The sequence below is a fragment of the Gordionus sp. m RMFG-2023 genome, chromosome 3 (genome assembly GCF_954871325.1).
Source record: "Gordionus sp. m RMFG-2023 chromosome 3, tfGorSpeb1-WG-v2, whole genome shotgun sequence".
In the NCBI taxonomy this organism is placed as follows: Eukaryota; Metazoa; Nematomorpha; class Gordioida; order Chordodea; family Parachordodidae; genus Gordionus; species Gordionus sp. m RMFG-2023.
In genome coordinates this window covers 38,599,962-38,613,510 of record NC_088777.1, presented here as the reverse complement: position 1 = coordinate 38,613,510, position 13,549 = coordinate 38,599,962, and the positions used below count along the sequence as shown (strand labels likewise).

General features: G+C 31.0%; 2 protein-coding genes across 3 annotated transcripts; both read left to right on the top strand.

The window, feature by feature from the left end:
* Positions 1 to 1,888: 1,888 nt before the first annotated feature.
* LOC135926352 (serine/arginine repetitive matrix protein 1-like) lies at positions 1,889 to 10,775 on the top strand. 2 transcript variants are annotated; one of them, XM_065462195.1, is made up of 8 exons: positions 1,889 to 2,021; positions 2,060 to 2,149; positions 2,192 to 2,314; positions 2,686 to 2,856; positions 8,887 to 8,957; positions 9,837 to 10,103; positions 10,292 to 10,382; positions 10,426 to 10,775. In XM_065462195.1, the coding sequence occupies exons 1-8, from the start codon at positions 1,998 to 2,000 to the stop codon at positions 10,612 to 10,614; spliced, it is 1,026 nt and encodes a 341-aa protein (XP_065318267.1). In that variant the 5' UTR covers positions 1,889 to 1,997; the 3' UTR covers positions 10,615 to 10,775. The 2 variants fall into 2 exon arrangements, with proteins under 2 accessions (XP_065318267.1, XP_065318266.1); XM_065462194.1 differs by having other exon boundaries at positions 10,289 to 10,382.
* A 1,545-nt stretch (positions 10,776 to 12,320) lies between these two features.
* LOC135926952 (DNA-binding protein HEXBP-like) lies at positions 12,321 to 12,914 on the top strand. Its single transcript, XM_065462885.1, has one exon. The coding sequence runs from the start codon at positions 12,321 to 12,323 to the stop codon at positions 12,912 to 12,914; it is 594 nt and encodes a 197-aa protein (XP_065318957.1).
* The last annotated feature ends 635 nt before the right edge of the window (positions 12,915 to 13,549 follow it).

Here is a 13,549-nt window from a genome sequence, read left to right as displayed (position 1 = left end):
TGGTTCTTATTTTGTAGTTACAAAATATTTCATTTCTAATATGGCATTTTTGCCGTGTAAATAACTCAAGGCTTCAATATATTTGCATAATTTCTTCTAAAGGTTTTTAGTGTTTTTGTTTTATCAATTTATCTAACAGAATAAATTCTGATATGTGCTACCATCGTGAGTGTCATGCCTAGGACTGCAAATTAACCAGCATCTATTATTTGTGTGGCTATGTAATTTAAGATTATTACTACAGCTGCTGAGAGCATATGATCGCAGATTGAGGCATATATATGAATTAATTAACCTTTTTTATCATTTATAATTCTTTAGGGGCAAATTTTTTATCAACAATCGAAAATATTTTATATTGTAATAAATAGATTTTGTATTAAAAAATATTATTTTTAGAAATGTCTTCTATTATTTTAATGATTTATATGCTAGTTTATTTTCATGCAAAATATAATAAATAACATTCAGAATAATTATTTAGAGTTAGTTAATTTAAAAAAAGTATAATATATTAATATAAAACCCGGCCGCCACCCTACCCCCCAAAAATTTTTTTTAGTTGAGCCCTCTGAGATTGTAAAGGCTAGCGACGCCCCTGACTAATTCTATATAATAGAGAAATATCAACTATATGTCTACTTACTTTTTAAAAATAAATTTCTTTTTGGAATAAATTATTACAACGTTTTTATATTAATGTATATACAAGTAATTTATTATATTTTATATAAACTAATAAAAATATATTTCATATTTGTTCCAGGCTTATTTTTTTATTAAAATTAATCTCCTATCTTGTAAAAATATTTTATGACCCAGTAATTTTTAATCCCCCCTCCTTAGGAAAATCCTGGCTCATAGGCGTAACCAAGGGGGGGGGCAAGGGAAATTCCCCCCCCCTTCAGAAATTTATCACTTTTTGTAAATATCACTTTTAGCTAATAAAAAATATCCCCCTTAGTCCTCCCCCCACTCCCTGACCCTCAAATATGTATGCATATATCTTAAATAATAATTTAAAAGAAAGAATGTAAAAGTTGATATTTTTTTATAAAACTATTCATCATAGATTTTTGGGAAAATAAATTTATAAATATATTAAATAAACCAAAAATGTTTTTTAATAAATGGAAAATAAGCCAAAGATAAGTCTTAAGACAGAAGTGAAATGTATTATAATTATTAATAATAGATCCATAAAATTACTAAATAATATAATATATCAAATATAATTTTTTATAAAGTGAGTAATTTTAATTTATTTATCTTAATAAAAGTAAAATATAATTATAAAAATATTGATAAAATTAAAAAAATATTAAAGCACAATATAAAAAGTGGAATATTATATGTCGTCGATTTACTATATCTAATTGTTAAATGACAATCAAGTAATTTTTACCAATATAGCGAATTATATATTTTACAGAAAACTATAAAATATTGATAAGGACATCAGAAAATATCTTTTAAAGACATTGTGGGATGAATAATATGAAGATTAAATTTAACTTATATTTTTACTAAAATAAAATAGATGGCGTTAAATAATTGAATGCATATTGTTGCTATATTTAATATCAAGAGCATTGATTAGTAAATTTTGTTAGATTATTAACTGTAATATATTCTCCAACTGTCAAATATGTCTGTAAAAGTGGAATTTTACCTAGTATCGTATAACTAATTTTATATAATATAGTAAAATCAACTATATGTCTACTTATTTTTTATAAATAAATTTCTTATAATTGTTTGAAATAAATTATTACCATGCTTTTATATTAAGGTATATACAATACAAGTAATTTATTATATTGTAATTTTATATAAACTAATAAGAGCAAATCAACTGTCATTTTTTTATTTATACAACTGTCATTCTTTCAATAGTACTTTTTCAGTCACTGCCGTTTTGATGTCTTTCTATTCTGAGGAGTGAGTACTGCCTTTCAAAAAACAGTCACTACCAACCATTTAAAATTTGTACGCTAATGACAGACGCTGGATTTTATAGGGTATATATTTTATTTAGTCTCTTATATATTTTTATCAGGGCACAAATGCCGAACAAGACAGTAGATTTAGTGATAAGAATAAGAAATTAATGAAGCAGATGAAATTTTCAGAAAATTTGGAACAAAAAGTTTTGAAATATTGAAAACACTAATTTTCATTTAATTTTTAGATTGATATGACTAAAGTCAATTTAGATGTTTTAAAGCCGTGGATTACTAAACGCTTATGCGAACTTTTAAATTTTGAAGATGATGTTATAATCGAATTTGTGTTCAATCAATTAATGGAAAAAGTTTATTTATATCTCTTGTTAAGATAATAAATTGATATCTAATGGAGAGTCTAAATTATACACATCACAAAAAGGAATAAAATTTTGTTCAAATATAACCAAAGATTTTTTAAAATTAACAAGATCTGAATAAGGCATTGTTTATAGTAAACTTCATGTTATTAAAAAGGTGGGTAATTCATCATTAAATGAAGGCATAGTTTTATTATATACCTATAGGCACACTAATTTTATGGTTTCTATAAATTAAGCCCAAGATTTGTAGATAATATATTTTATGAACTTGTAGATAAAATTTAAATCATTGTTATTCCAGAATTAAATTTATTATATATTTGAAATAATAATGTTTACTTATTAATCATAACTAGAAAGTAGATCCAAAAATTATGCAGATAAATTTGACTGGTTTTTTGAATGCAAAAAATGCTCGAATATTTATGGGAGATTTATGGTCACTACTTATAAGTGCACAAAACAATATTGGAGGAATTCCTGAGGCATTTTTGCAACAAAAAAAAGCAGAACTTATGCAAAAATATGTAAGTTTTATATACAAATTTGTCAAAAAGATAACTGATAATTATTAATTTTTCAATTATAAACACTAATAAATAATGGTTCCCACATGATATCTTAGATCAAAATAGCCAAGTATTTTTATACATAATTTATAACACCACAAGTAATATAATATAATACTGATATAATATAATACTTCTTCTTCTTCTCCGTTTTATGGCAATTTCCAGGTTTACCCGGGTAGGCCAGTTTTCCCTCTGATTTTTCTTTTCCATTTTTGACGGTCCTGAGCATCAATACTTGTAAGATTCAAGCTTCTTATATCCGCCGCTATCACATTTGTCCACGTCATCTTGGGTCTTCCTCTAGGTCTTGATCCTCCTACTTCTATCATTGTGCATCTCTTTACCCAGTCATCTCTTGTCATACGTTCCACATGCCCAAACCATCTTAGTCTATTTCGTCGCATTACCATACCAATCATTTCTATACCTAATCTTGCTCACAATTCCTTGCTAGTTTTTCTCTCTCTCAGAGATACCCCACACATCCATCTAACCATCCTCATCTCTGTTCTTTCTAATTTGGCTTCGTGAATTGCTTTCATTGCCCATGTTTCACCGCCATAAACTAAACAACTCCTCACACAGCTTACATAAACTTTCCCCTTTAACTTCAGAGAAACTTTTTTATTTGTAAGAATAGACGACATCTCTCTGAACTTCTTCCAAGCTTGTCTGATCCTTGCAACAACAGCAGAATCTACACCACCATCTGCGTTTAGCATATCACCTAAATAACAAAACTTATCCACTTTTTCTAGGGTTAACCCATTGCCAATATCCAGACCACCATTTTTTAGGTTATCATTATTATGTATCCCTTTCATGCATGTTTTACAAATAAAGGTCATTCTTTCTAACATTAAACTGCCTTTTTTCCCACTACATCTTTTATGTACCCATTTCTGGCATCTGGTGCATTGGATAGAATTTCTAGCAACTCCTTTCCCACATACACCACAAGGCCACTTACCTGATTCTTCTATCTTTAGATTTTCCCCACCAATCATCACCTTTGTTTTTGGTGCATTCATTTTCAGGCCCTTTGCTTCCATAGTCATCTTCCATTTACTAACTTTATCCCTCAATTCTCCCTCACTGTTTGCCATTAATACAAGGTCATCTGCATATAATATCTCCCAGGGAAGTCCTTCACGCATTTCTCTAGCCACCACATCCATTACTAAGATAAATAATAATGGACTCAGCACGGATCCTTGATGAAGTCCTACCTTCACCTCAAAGCTGTCACTATCACCATAATCCGTCTGTACTGCTGTTTGTGCTCCAACATACATTGCCATCACTGCGGTAACTAACCATTCCTCCACACCGGATTTTCTCAAGGCCCATCTTGTAATCTCACGCGGCACCCTATCAAATGCTTTCTCCAAATCAACAAACGCATAATAGAGTTTCTTTTCCTTCGCAAGATACTTCTCCTGAATTTGTCTCACCACAAAAATTGCATCTGTCGTGCCTTTTCCCGATGTAAAACCAAACTGCATTTCATCAATTTTGATTTGTTCCCTTATCCGCTTTTCTAACACTCTCTCAAATACTTTCATTGCATGTTCCAAGAGTTTAATAGCTCTGTAAGACCCACAATCTAAAGGATCACCTTTCCCCTTGTATACTGGGATAATTATACTTCTTCACCAGTCCTCTGGAATAGTACCTTCTGTGACAATCTGATTTGCTAAATTCATTAACCATTCAATCCCTAAATCATCAGAACCTTTAAACATCTCATACCACCATCGTTTAACCCGATGCCTTCCCTTTCTTCATCTTTTTCACTGCTCTCCTTATCTTGTCCTTGCCAAATTTACACCCTGGACCTTCTTCCTTTGCACAACTAATATTATTATTCCATTCATTTTCTTCATTCAAAAGTTCTTTCATGTAAATCTTCCAGGTGTTCTTAATACCACTACTATCAATCGTCATTTTTCCTTCCATATTTTTCAAACACTTTACACCTATCACATCCTGCCTCTTTTTTGACATCTGTTTTGCCATTCTAACCATATTTCCAATTCCATCAGCGCATTTCATTTCTTTAGCAAACTCGTGTCTTTTTTCTTCTTGAGCCTTTGCTATTAATTTCTTAGCATTTCTTTTAGCCATCTTGTAAATATCATTATCACTATTTTCTTTGCTATTATACCATACTTTGAAACACCTCCGTTTCTCATCCACGGCTTTCGCTACCTCTGGGCTCCACCATCAAGTCTCCTTATGTCTAGGCGGCCCTTTTGTCCATCCACATACCTCCTCAGTTGTCATTACCCAAGCTTTCTTCATGGCTTCCCTCTTGTCATTCACCCCAGATGCTTGTGCCACCTCCGCCTCCCTAATCGCCAATGCCATATTGAATTGACGTCTAGCATTCTCCTCCTTCAATTTCCAAACCTTCAGCCTTGGGACAAACTTTCTTTTAGTAACCCTGGCACCTTTAAGAGTGAGATCTCCTACAACTAGTCGATGCTGATTTATACATTCCTCTCCCAGTATCACTTTCACATTTTTTATTATACATCGATCACATCTCCTTAATAACAAGTAATCCACAACACTTTTGGTACTACCCGACTTATAAGTCACCAGCTTCTCTGATTCTTTCTTAAACATTGTATTACAAACAATCATATCCATAGCATCACTAAATTCTAAAATCCTCTCTCCTTCCAAATTTCTCATGCCGTAACTGAACCCTCCATGTACTCCTTCATAACCCTCACTACTCGCTCCCACATGTCCATTCAGATCGCCAGCCAGGATAATCCCCTCTTCATTTGCCAGTCTCGATGTCACCCCCAATAGACTGTCCCAAAATACATCTTTCACTTCTTCCAACCTGAGGAACATATGCCGAGATCATATTATATAGCTTTCTACCAATAATCATCTTGATAACCATTATCTGGTTGTCTAGCCTTCTCACTTTGACTACTTTGTCTACCAATTTCTCCGCAATTAATACCCCAACTCCAGCCTTACCATCATTACCTCCTTGCCAAAAGAATTTATACTTTTCGCTAGTCTTGCCAATCATTCTGGTCCCATTTCCTTTCCATCTAGTCTCCTGTATGCAGCACACATCTATATGTCTTCTGTGCAATACATCGACGACTTCTCCCGCTCTTCCCGTCATACTCCCAACATTCCATGTCACGACCCTAACTCGATCACCCGTAAACTGGTTTCTCCACTTTTTATCAGGTCGTTTATGGCCGTCATAGGTTTCATTTTCATGAATAGTGGTTCCACCAAGTTTCCCATCCTTCTTTTTGTCGTAGGCGGATGAGGAGGCCCACGGGGTACTTTGGGCTATACCCCGCCCATGCTTTGTTGTAACTATAGGGAAATTTTTGTAGCAAGGTTTTTACAATCGGATGCCCTTCCTGACATCAACCTCTTTAAGTGGTTTTTACACCCCGTCGAGGAGACGGTGATCCTATTCTAGACCCAGATCACAGGGAACCTTTTAGACCTCCATTTGCCGCCAAAAGACGTTGCCACTCCCCCGCCACGATGAGGCTGAAGGTAGGATTTTGGGAGAGTGATATAATATAATACTAATATAATGTAATAAAAAGAATATAATATAATACTGATATAATCCATGACTAATATATTCTAATATAATATAATTTTTAAAATATATAATGTATTATTATAATATATAATAATAATATAATATGAAATATATAATATTAATAAAAATATATAATATTAATATAATATAATTCTAATATAATTTAATACAATGTAATATTATAATATAATAAAATCCTAATATAATATAGTGATATATAATAATAATATAAAATATATAAAAATAAAATACAATTATAATTAGAACTTTTTTTAATTGGGCCTTTTCAAGAATATTTGCAATGTAGCGAATGAGGACCTTTATTGTCTATGAATTTGGCACAGTCAATCAACTTGGTTAGTTGATGTGCTCAACTAAGGATATGACTTATCTTACAAGGGACTGAATTAATTTTTTATTGTAATTATTATATCTTATTACTCCTATAAATATCTGATTTCATAATATTTTATTATTTTTGCAGGTTATTAATGATTAATTAGGACATGTTATGTTAGTCACTTTGCCTACTAGAAACTTTCTGAATATATTTTTTATCATAATTATTTTTACTTATTACTTGAATAAATATCTAAATAAATAATATTTTTTAAGGTTTCTAATGATTAATAAGGGTATTTTAGTCACTTATCTTATTAGGGAAAATCTTAATATTTATTTTGTTGAACCTTTTCAGAATATTTTGAAATTTCATTTTAATTACATTTTAATATACAATTTAGAAAAATATAAATAATTAGTAATATTTATTATATTATCCAAATAAATAAATATACTAAAAAAACAAAAGTAAAAATGTACAATATAATATTTACATATATTATTGTAAAAATATAAAAAGGTAGCAATATATTTATTATATTATTCAAATAAATAAATATACTAAAAAAGACAATATTATTTAATATTATTTACATATATTATTGTTATAATTTAATTAGAATAACGAAAATATTTATTAAATTATTGATAATTAACTAAAAAAAATTCTAAAAATGGAAACAAATATAAGTTGGTCTAACGTACATAGACATTAAATTGTCTATTTTATGATTTAATCTTTTATAAGTCTGATTTGCTTGCTGAACAATCAATCCATTATGAATTAGTATAAACTTAACTTCAAATTTTGATTGGGACATACACATTAGGATGTGCACAGTTTGTTTTTTATTTTAGAGCATCATGGAACCCCTTGAGATGGTTGTTAATGTGTGGCCCATCTACATGATACCTTAATTAAATATTGAAAAATATTAAAAATGATTCAATATAATTATTTCAAGTTTTTATACCTAGTCCATATGATGTGGAAATAATGCAGTTTCACCAAACCACGTATGTTTCATATTCTCCATTAAAACGAAGTCGGTATGGATTGTGAGTTGCCATTGAGTAGCAAGATAAACGAACTTCAGCCAAACGTTTATCCTTGCAAAATGATAAAGTTGTAATCCACCTAACAACTAAATGAACATGGGAATCGTTCAGGTAGTCTCTGACTAAACCAAAGCTTGATATTTCCTCCACGAAGCTTAAAAATAATGAAGGAAAAGCCCTTAATATTTTAATGAAATATACATTAATTATAAATTAACCTTTGATCACCATATTTGGAAATACAAATCTAAGAGTAGATATAGCTGCCATCTCAAACTCTGTTTGTCCCATTGTCGGATTGAAATTTATACTATTTAAGGTACAAAACTTTATGATAATCAGAAATAGCTGAATATATGTCTCCCTTAATTTATCTGGAAGAAGAGCATATATAACCAGGATCTGACATTTTTATACATGATGTGCAATGTATAGAGCTGACAACATGATTTATAAACTATGTAGAAAGCTCCGTCCGTATATATTGTTGAAGCAGATACCATCAATTTGAGCATATCAGTAGTCCCAAAGACCAATATCCTATTAGTTTCAGTAGGGATAAGTAATCTCGATGTTGTTTTATATGCTGGGGTTAAAATGATATCATCAATTGAATGCGGCATGGAAGGCCTATATTTTTTCAAAAATCTGTCAATATGACTCTTAATAGTTATAAATGGGGTCAATTGCTTATGGAAATTTTAGATTTTCTAAATATTATATATCAATAATTTTTTGATATATTTTCATCCTCGTTTCAATAGGATATTTTATTAGTATTGTATTATATCAGTATTATATTATCTTACTTGTGGTGACTTATAAAAAATATTTGGCTATTTTGATCTTAGCGATTTCATGTGGAAACTAGTTATTACATTTCAGCGGCTATTAGTGATTGTACGTAATTAATCAAATTTTATTTCAACAAAATTTTTTAAAATATATCATGAATATTTTTTTTTTAAATTTATTTTTGAATAAAGGAAGAAGATGCCAAAGCAACAGCAGAAAGGGACCTTTCATTAAAAATGAATCCTGACCAAGTTTCTAATAAGTATAAATAATTTTGATCTATTAACATTAGAGTCACCACTAATCCAAGCTTTACCAAAGCTTGAATTATTTATTTATTATATGTGTTGCTAAAATGACTTATAAAAGTATCTAATTCCTACTACATTTTTCCAAAATAACCTGTTATTTGAGGTTTGTAATAGGTTATTTAACCCAAACACCTACCCATCAAAAAAATTTTTTAATTTGCTTTCCTGACTACCCATAATTTTTTTTAAAAATTCACTCACCTCCCCATCCATTTATCTAAATTGAGTTCAATCTGTCAGCCCAATGTTTACTATTTTATTGGTTGGTTTGATTCTTTGTTTTATCAAATGCTTTTTTCCACCTTTAATTTAAGAAATAAATATAGACCCGTTCTGCTCATTTTTTCCGAAATATATTTTAAATTCACCTGCCTATTGTTTTATAAATATTTTTAACCAGCCTGCTCACCGACGTGATGTTTAAATTTGTGACACCCACATTCACTTGCAGTGAGGACAGGCATACTAAACCCCACAAATTTATTTTACTAACTTCTAAGAATCATCTTGATAACTCCTGTATATCAAAATTATACAATTTATATACATTTTGGAAAATCATTACAAATATGCAAGCTATATTTTGTTATGACAATGTAATATTTCAGATATGTATTAATTACAATTTAAAAAACAATAATTCATATTTCCTCTTATTTATATATTTTACATAAATTTTAAGGTCTAATTTAAATTCTAGTGTAAAATAAGTTTTAATAGAATAATATTAAAATGAAACCTTCATATTTAATCATAAAGAGATTATATTAAAAATATTAATCAGTTTTTCAATAACAAAAATTATTATATTTTAAATTGTCTATTACAAGTTGGACAGGCCAGGATTCTTCAAAAAGAAAAGAATTGGAGCAACTTGATGGAAAACATCAACATTATGGTGGACATCATGGGCAGCAGCAGCATCATAGAAATTTGCATGAAAAACGTTCCAAAAAACGTGACTCGTCATCATCTTCCTCCTCTTCTGGCTCCTCTCGTCGTACAACTTCATCTTCTGCCAGTACTTCCTCATCTTCTCGGCATCGCAATAGACCACACAAGCGTCGCCATCATCATCATCACAAGCATCACCATTCGTACCTCATCTTATTTTTTACTTACATTTATTTTTTTTACTGCCTTTCATTTTAAGATGCCAGTTGATTTTTCATTAATAGCTATAACTCAGTTGATAATTATAAGTAAGATAATAATTACTCTTGACTTGAGGATAGATTTAAGCTTCTTTTCTAATAACTTATATTATATAAATAATATTAAGAAGGAAGCATGATAAACAACATAACAAAAGTGACCAAATAAAACAAAGACAATCCCCAAGTTCCAAATATGAAGTTGAAATTGACAAACCCAAAGTTATTTAAATATTAAATTTATATAAATATATTATTATTATAGGGCAAAAAAAAAGATAATATTAATGATATAAATGAAACAGTGAATGAAAAGGCTCTAAGAATAAAAGCTTTGCAATCTCTTTCCAAATATAAGGATCAAGATAAAAACAAAAATGAAGGTGTTATAAAAGATACCCTTTCTTCTTCTAATGATTCCTCGCAGAGCACAAGTAATGAAGAAGATCCCTGAAGAACGTCCTGAGAATACAATTCGATTTACTTTATTTCATATTTTTGTAAATAAATATATACTCTATTTATGAATATATAATATGATGTAAACATACCATATTGTGAGGCTAATGTTGATTGAATTTTATTAAATATGTAAACTTTTTTTATAAAATATATACTGGATTTATTAAGTTTGTGTCTAATGGTAAATATTTTTTGATATACATTGAAAAAAATCACTATAATAATTACATGGTATTGGTATAAAATAATTTCTAAATTTGATAATTAAATATAACATTTAAATTTACATAAATTCCCAAAGAGGAGCCTTAATTAAATTAATTTATTTTTGGTTACATTTAAAGTTTGGAGGCAAAAACCTAAAACATCTAAAATTTTTAGGAACAAGTACCCATTTTAAAATTTAATTAACAGTTCTAATAAAAGTGCAAGTGATTTATATACATATATTAAGGGATCAGATGAACTAGGGGTGTACCAATACCACTTTTGGGAGGTCGATCCGATCCGATATTTCCGATATTAAATTGATAACGGCCGATTACCGATCCGATATCATATATAATTTTGTATTCTCTAAAGATACCAATGGTTTTAATTTTTACTATACTTTTTATTAGTATAACATCTATAATTTTACTATACCATAACATATGTCATTTAAATATATTGTAATCATCAGTTATAGTTTATATTCAATTCAATTGCAATTCTAAAAGTATATAAAATATTTTTATTGATAAATCACTTATTTATATAATAAGTAATAACATTAATCTATTTACATAATAAGTAATAAACAAATATATTTTGAAATTAATATATCGACCGTCAAGAGCAAGTACCGTCAAGAACAAGTACCGTCAAGAGCAAGTACCGTCAAGAGCAAGTACCGTCAAGAACAAGTACCGTCAAGAGCAGTACCGTCAAGAGCAAGTACCGTCAAGAGCAAGTACCGTCAAGAACAAGAACCGTCAAGGACAAGTACCGTGTGTAATAAGGGACCGTTTGGGTTGAAAGACCGTCAAGAACAAGTACCGTCAAAAGAGGTGACCGTCGAGTGAAAATTTTCAAAAGACGTAAAGTACACGGAAGTGCTGCCCAAATTTTTGCCGATATAAATCTATTAGACGAAAATCGAAAATTTACTAAAAAAGTAGAGTACACGGAAGTGCTGCCCAAATTTTTGGTTATATAAATCTATTAGACGAAAATCGAAAATTTACTAAAAAAGTAGAGTACACGGAAGTGCTGCCCAAATTTTTGTCTATATAAATCTATTAGAAGAAATTCCAAAAAAGTTTATTAGAAAGCAAGTTACACGAAAGTGCTGCCGATTTTTTTTTCAAAAGACGTCAATACACGTAAGAGATTAAAGATTAGCGGAAGGTATTGATATTTTTTTTTGAAATTGATAAATGTATATGTGTATTATTGGAGTTTTTACCTTATTGATTTTATCTTATTGTCTGACATTACAAGTAGTTAAGATATTTTTGGTGAAATTAATTATTAATTTTCTGTGAATATTTTATATAATTTAGTGTTGTTAGAGAAATAAATTAGGAAAAATTTAAATACGTAAATATTTTAATGAAGGGTTTTAAAATTACAAAATATGTGGAGTTGCAATATAATGTATTGGGAGCGGTGGTAGTGTTGATGATATGGTTGTGTAGTTTATATTTTGGAAGGAGAATGCGAAGAGAAAGGAGTATTAGGATTCGTGGGCAATCGTTGTTGGTAGAGGGGCATAATGGAGAGGATGATAGATTGGGGAGAGTGACGTGGTTACCGGTTCAAGAAATAATGAAGGGTTGGGTCAATAATGAAGAAATTGACCGGTTAAAGAACGAGAGGATAGATGACAGACATTTGGATGTATACCGTGGACGTCAAGATATGCCAAGGCCATTCAACAGTGGGGGACAGAGAGGTCGGAATGGTAGATGTTATAAATGTGGGGAGATGGGTCATATTGCGGTGAATTGTAGAGATGTCAAATGTTTTGCGTGTGGGGAGATGGGACATATTTCGACATATTGTCTGGGCAGAGCAGAGAGAATACGTTGCACGGGTTGTGGAAGATTTGGACATGTGTTAAAGGATTGCCGAGTGGGAAAGGTGGAAACAAGGGCAGGTTTTCCACAGAGAGGAGAGTCGTCGGGGGTCGTGAATATGAGGAGTATGACGGAGATAGCTGGAAAAGAAGGAAAGGATATTGGAGAGGAGATGACGTGTTTCAAGTGCCGAGAAAGGGGACATTGGGCCAGAGATTGTAATAAAGATTGACTATATGATGGGAAGGAGAGTAAAATAATGACCGTGGCGTTAGGAGGAGGCAAGAAAGAGTTGAGAGTTAAAATGTTGCAGCAGGAGGTTCAAAGGGAGTTAATGTATCTGCCGAGTCCAAGGGTATGGTTCGATATCAACGGGAAGATGGTATCTATGTTATTTGATACCGGAGCAGCTATTTCGGTGATGGGATATGAGGATTTTAGAAGACTTTGGCCGGGTAGTAATATAATTAGAGACGTTATGCAAGTGAGGCAGTTTGATGGATCGGAGATGGAGATGATGGGAAGAGTGCATATTGGGGAGGTAGGAAGAGAAGGATGTAAAATGTTGGACTTATGGATAATTAACCGAGACGTTGAGCCGGTGATGGGATGGGATTGGATTACAAATGTAGGGCCGAAGTATGGATTTTGGGGAGTATTTGCGCGATGGGGAGTCTTTGTGGCGATCGAAGAAGATATTCGGGAAGACTTGATAAATATGGTCCGAGTGAATGAGGAGGAGAGAATGTCGAGAAGAAATTTGGAATGGATGGAGGGCCGAGATAATATTGAAGTAGACGATGGAAGATCCATGTTTTGGGGGGAAAGCGAAGAGAATGCGAGAGAATATATGTTGGGAAGAGGTCC

What these genes read in the sequence shown, in the direction of transcription:
- LOC135926952 (XM_065462885.1), top strand. Translation starts at nt 12,321, where the DNA reads ATGCGAAGAGAAAGGAGTATTAGGATTCGTGGGCAATCGTTGTTGGTA.
- LOC135926352 (XM_065462194.1), top strand. Translation starts at nt 1,998, where the DNA reads ATGACAGACGCTGGATTTTATAGG. An exon ending in CAGAACTTATGCAAAAATAT is followed by an intron (nt 2,857 to 8,886) that starts GTAAGTTTTATA and finishes TTTTGAATAAAG; the next exon opens with GAAGAAGATGCCAAAGCAAC. An exon ending in TTGAAATTGACAAACCCAAA is followed by an intron (nt 10,383 to 10,425) that starts GTTATTTAAATA and finishes TTATTATTATAG; the next exon opens with GGCAAAAAAAAAGATAATAT.